Below are 5,937 nucleotides of genomic sequence, written 5' to 3' on the forward strand. Positions count from 1 at the left end.
GCCCTAATTTCATCAAGGATTTGCAAATGTAGTTCACCTCTTCTTCCTCTGTCCCTGGTTTGTCCCCATCCCCTTCCTCCGCGAATTCTCACCCCTCTTCCACGACGCTGACATTCCATCTGTGTCACAGAATTGTAGAAATGACACACACTCTGTCCTGAACCCGCCTCTCGCCCATAGACGCTGGGATAGGCTCCAGCCCCCCCACAACCACTAATAGAAAGGAATAAGTGGAAGACAATTAATGAATGAATGAATATATATATGAATTAAATTCTAATATTCTTCTTCTTCTTCTATCTACAAGTATTGTCTTTTCAAACTGTAGGACATCTGCTCTTGTGACATTAACCATTAGCTAGCGAGGGGCAAATTAGCTTGAAATCGTCCACCCTGTTCCTGTCATTCCTGTTACTTTCCCAGAGTAAAGTGTTTACGATCCTACAGTAACAGGAGTGACATGAACCAGGTTTTTCTCTCTCACACAGTTTTTAAACATCTTAACTTAACTTTTAAAAATTAAGGAACTAATGTTGTGTGTAGCATTGAGCTAATACCCATATTGAGCACTATGGGCATTAAGCATTAACTGGAGCCTCAGTAAATTTTCCAATATTTCTCTAATATTTACTGGATGAAGAGAGTACTAAGGCTGCTGTCTTACTCTCTGGCTAAAGATGATGTCATGTTTTTGATGAATATTTATGCTTCTTCACACTTTTATGATTTTGTTTTATTATTATTTTATTATTATTATTATTATGTCATTAAGTGCAGCAGAAAAGGAAAGACGCTATTGCGCTCGACGACCCCAAGATCCAGAGCGAAGGGCAGAGTACCCTGAATGGGAATGGAAACAATGGAGGAGAGATAAAGAACTTCCATCCATCCATCCCATCCAATCTTCTACTTATTCCTGTTAACAGACACTATCCCAGCGGCTACGGCGAGAGGCGGGGTTCACCCTGGACATGTCCCAAGTCCATCGCAGGGCACCAACTAATAGACTGACAACCATTTTTTGCTCTGTATAAAGGTCACAACACCATCATACAGTTCTACATCAGGCTAAAACTTCATGATCATAAAAACCTGAAAGTAAGAAAACATAAATGTGTCGACATATTTTCTAACATTTAATATAACAGAAAACATTTTGTCACAACTATTCTGACAGGAACATTGAAATATTCTTGTTTTTGTTTTGTTACTTCTTTAAATAGACAGAAATGAGCTGGATGCTCTCAACTGAAGAATCCCAGAAGTCACTCTTGAAGTGAAAACCTGTTTGTCCAGCACGTTTAATATGTCCAACTTTTCATTCAGCTCAAAACAAACCTGCGTCTGGATCAGAAAGGACCTGCTGATGACGAGCTTCAAGCCCCTTTTCTTGCATGTTGATGGCACAGTCTTTATTTTTGTCTTCATCTTAAGGCCTAAAATGTATATTTTCCTGTTCATTGAAAAAACATTTTTTAAAATTTGATTCGATTTTTCCGTCTGTACTAGCAAATGAAAGGTCTGTATAAAAGATAGATCTGAAATATCTGATGCTGCTTTAATGCTCTGTGCCTCTTTGTGTGAAACAACTTGCACTCTGAAAGAAAGAGGAAATAAAAAGCACTGGTTCTTTCTCACATTCTGACCCACTTGTTGGTTCTGTGTGGAAATGAAGCTTTTTCTCAAAACAGCAGCAGAAAGAACAGTAGTTTACGGCAAAAAAAATAAAAAGCCTGATGAAATTGATTGACTAAAGTTGATATTTGGAATGACATGAATGCATAGACAGGTTCTGCAGGTATCAGAGGAATACCCCCTAAAATCAAAGTTCAAAACTGTTAGATCAAAGCCTGAGATCAGAGTAATAGCGCCCTGATCCAAGTCTCAGATCAGTGAGAGTCAATTCTGACATCACTGACAGGAAGGAGTCAGAGATGTCAGAGCCATCTGTTGTCTTCCATGTTTGTAAGATCAATGCAAAGAAGGAAGTGGCTCAAGACTGGTCATCTTTCTTTCCCTTATAAGAGATACGGTGACCAGTCACAAGTGAGAGAAAAATGGAGCAACGCCAAACTCAGCTGTACACAGATGCCATCTCTTGTACCATCTGTCGGGGAATATTCAAGAACCCGGTGACTATTCCCTGCGGACATAGCTTCTGTCTGAGCTGTTTGGAAAACTCCTGGAAACAGGGACGTTCTGTCAGCTGTCCCCAGTGCTGGCATTCCTTCAGATCAAGGCCTGTCCTGGCTAAAAACACCATGTTAACAAATTTGGTGGAGCAGCTTCAGAAGTCTGGATTCCACAAGGCTCCTTCTGAACACAGTTATGCTGGACCACAAGATGTGGCGTGTGATGTGTGCACTGAGAGGAAGCTGAAAGCCTGCAAGTACTGCCTGTTTTGTCTCATCGCCTTCTGTGACAAACACCTGAAGCCTCATTTTCAAGCCCCCGCCTTTGAAAAGCACACGCTGGTTGATCCGTGTGAGAAGCACCATGAGAAGACGGGCTCACCTTCTGAAGACGGGATCAAAATGGTTGAAAATCCTTACCGTCCAGGACTTGACATCATGGTAGAAAGGAGGCAGAAAGAGCACAACCTGCTGAAGAAGCGAATCGAGGAGAGAAAGACGTACATCGAGAAGCTCCAGCATGAGGTGACGGCAATCAACCTGTCTGCTGATCAGGCAGTGGAGAAAAGTGAGAAGAACTTCACTGACTTGATCCACGCCATCAAGAGGAGACGCGCTGATGTGAAGCAGCGAATTAAGGCCAAGCAGTACGCTGAACTGAGGCGGATCAGAGAGGTCCGCAAAAAGGTCAGGAAGGAAATTCTTGAGATGACAAAAGATGAGGGGATGAAGCACCAAGGACCAACTGGACCTCACATCCAAAACACTCCTCTTCATTACTTTGATGATGTGAAAGCAGCTGCGTCAAACACCCTCAGTTCAGTGGAGAACGTTCTGATGGACTGGGGGTTTCACATCACGCAGACGCTGTCTCAAACAGAGTTTTTGCTGTCGCAGCCACGGACCAGAGAGGAATTCCTCCAGTATTCTCGTCCCATTACGCTGGATCCCAACACAGCCCACGCACAGCTGTTCCTTTCTGAGGGGAATAGAGCAGCCAAATTCATGGCGGAGGAACAACCTTATTCTCCCCACCCAGACAGATTCGGGCATCATCCTCAGGTCCTCAGCAGAGAGAGCATGACTGGCCGTTGTTACTGGGAGGTGGAGTGGACGGGAGCTGCAGGGACTACGGCAGTCTCATACAAGGATATCGGCAGAGCAGGGAAAGGCCTGGATTGTGGATTGGGACAGAATGGCATATCTTGGGCTCTGACGTGTGACAACCACTGTTTTAAGGTGCTTTATAACAACAACGTCGTGGCGATGGCCACAGGTCCTGTGTCACACAGAATCGGAGTGTACCTGGATCAGTACGCAGGAGAGCTGGCCTTCTTCAACATCAGGGACAATCAACAGATGGATCTACTCTACAGGACTGAGGCCAACTTCACTCAGCCTCCCCATGCTGGATTCCATTTCAGGAACGTTGGAGACACGGCTGAGTTGATCAACACGAAGACTCAGTAAGCAGCAAACATCCCTCAATCCATTCATCTTCTACCGCTTATCCTGTCAAGGGTTGGGGGGGGGGCAGCCTTTCAGTCGAGAGGTGGGGTTCACCCTGAACAGGTCACCAGTCCATTGCAGGACCAACACAACTCAGCCACACCTACGGTCAATTTAGAGCATCAATCAGCCTCGTCCTCTCTTGATGTCTTTGGACTGTGGGAGGAAGCTGGAGTACCAGAGAGAACCCACACAGGAACAGGGAGAACATGGAGACTCCACACAGAAGACCCAGTCCTGGAACCAGGACTCAAAGCCAGAATCTTCCTGCTGGGGGGGCGACAGTGCAGACCACTGCACCACCGTTCCACCAGACAGAGAACTTATTACTGTGAAACTATAAAACAACAAAAAATACAGTATTTCTTTTGTACAAGTTTCCAATGTTTCAAATCTGAAGAATGTGACCCACTTTCATCAATTTCTGTTTTGTCAGCAGCGAAGCTGTTTCTTGTGAACATTCATTTGCAATACATTTGTCTAAGTTTTAAATGTCAATGATTCTGTAACTGTTCTATTACTATTAAAATATAACAAAAACAACAATAAATGCAGTATTTTTTACAAGCTATTAATATATGAAGTTTTCTGAAGAACGATTCCCATCATCCCTGTGACTTTTGTCTTTCTGGTTACTTACATGTCAGTCCTGTTAAGATCATTAATTAGATAGATATGAAAAAAATACAATTAGAATGGCAACCCAGGTAATACCATTCCAATTAACACTGGATAACAGAAGTGAAAAGACCTTTTATCCAATAACATTCCAATAAAAATACTTCTATATGAGTTAAAATGTGGTCTACTTCTGTAGTGTATTTTTCCTTGTCATCTGAAAGATTAAACTGAATGTTTTAAAATATATGAACAATCTGAAAAAATCACAGTGAAAAGAGGGAAACAACAGAGCTCATTGCAATCAGGGAATTTGTTTCAGCTTCACTCTTCTGAAACTGACAGAGAAACAGGAGAAGAATCCTGGAAGAAGTGATTTTTCAAAGAGAGTTTGTGTTATATTTACATTATTTTTTGCACTTAGAATTCATAAAATCATATCAATCAAAGTGATGTAATTTATGTCAATAATACTTGGTTATTTTATACCTAATCAGTGACTGTAAAGGAGTGACACCACAGGAGACAGTTGCTCATCTTCAAGTCCTCAACTCTTTTTGTAGTATAAATATTCTTCTCAGTACAATTAAGATGAATGATGGTGTAAATCCAAGTTATATTTCTTCTGGTCTTGTGTCCCACGTTACCTTGTGTCTTTTGAGAGCAGCAAGTCAGTCCACAGGAAGAGGTGGCCCCCGTCCCTCCGGCCCTCTCAGTTTCACAAGGACAGGTGTGCCCAGATGTGTTTTGCATGACTTTGATGCTTCACTACTCCCCAGACTTTTTAAGTTCTTCACTGCCAGCAAGTCTCAAGTGTTTTCATGAGCTGACTTTGAAAACTCTACCAGGATGAAGTTGCCAGTAACTCTGCTTGTCCTGTTGGGTTTGCTGATTCAGGGTGAGTCCTTTTTACTGTGAATGTCCTGCAGGTGTTTCTACTCTGGTCTTCATGGATTGGAAGGCTGTGAAAACTAATTCAGGTTGATATCATCCATGATTTCACATTCCAGAGTCGTCTGCCGGGGATTTTCTGACTCAGCCGGACAAATCCAAGTCTGTCAATCTTGGAGGGACAGTGACCATCAGCTCCACAGGGAGTTCAAATATTGGAGATGATCTCAGTTGGTACCTTCAAAAACCTGGAGAAGCTCCTAAACTACTGATATACTCTGCATCAACTCTGTTCTCTGGAACTCCGTCTCGATTCAGTGCCACTCAATCTGGTTCTCAATACACTCTGACCATCAGTGGTGTTCAGGCTGAAGATATTGGAGAGTATTTCTGTCTTGGCTACCATAGCAGCAGCTCGTTCACACAGTGATTTAGAGCTGTACAAAAACCTCCCTCAGTTCGACAGAAGTGAAAGTGCTGCAGCTGTGGAGGGCTGGTGAGGACGACGCTGGAGTGAACACACAAAAGTCACCAAGCAGAACCACAATGAACTGAAATAACTGAGACAAACTGAGAAGGGTTCTTTAGTTACAGGATCAACTTTCTTGTGTGTTCATCTCCTCATGACTTACTTGACAGGGTTTGACCACAAATGTGCACAAAGGAATGGAGCTGCAAAAAAAAAAACCCAAAAACAATCGGAAAATTTATATTGAACTATTTTAAAATTCTTTGAATACCATACTCAAAGCATAGCAGTATCCATCCATCCATCCACCCCTCTTGA

General features: G+C 42.7%; 1 protein-coding gene across 1 annotated transcript; it reads left to right on the forward strand.

The window, feature by feature from the left end:
- Positions 1-2,057: 2,057 nt before the first annotated feature.
- LOC147246338 (E3 ubiquitin/ISG15 ligase TRIM25-like) lies at positions 2,058-4,177 on the forward strand. The gene has a single exon (XM_086181946.1). The coding sequence runs from the start codon at positions 2,058-2,060 to the stop codon at positions 3,600-3,602; it is 1,545 nt and encodes a 514-aa protein (XP_086038072.1). The 3' UTR covers positions 3,603-4,177.
- The last annotated feature ends 1,760 nt before the right edge of the window (positions 4,178-5,937 follow it).

This window comes from Aulostomus chinensis, chromosome 17, assembly GCF_037954235.1.
Source record: "Aulostomus chinensis isolate RoL2024-O1b breed Wild chromosome 17, RoL_Achi_v1.0, whole genome shotgun sequence".
Lineage (NCBI taxonomy): Eukaryota > Metazoa > Chordata > Actinopteri > Syngnathiformes > Aulostomidae > Aulostomus > Aulostomus chinensis.

Bases quoted from the DNA above. Each gene is read 5' to 3' on its own strand.
- LOC147246338 (XM_086181946.1), top strand. From the start codon at position 2,058: ATGGAGCAACGCCAAACTCAGCTGTACACAGATGCCATCTCTTGTACC.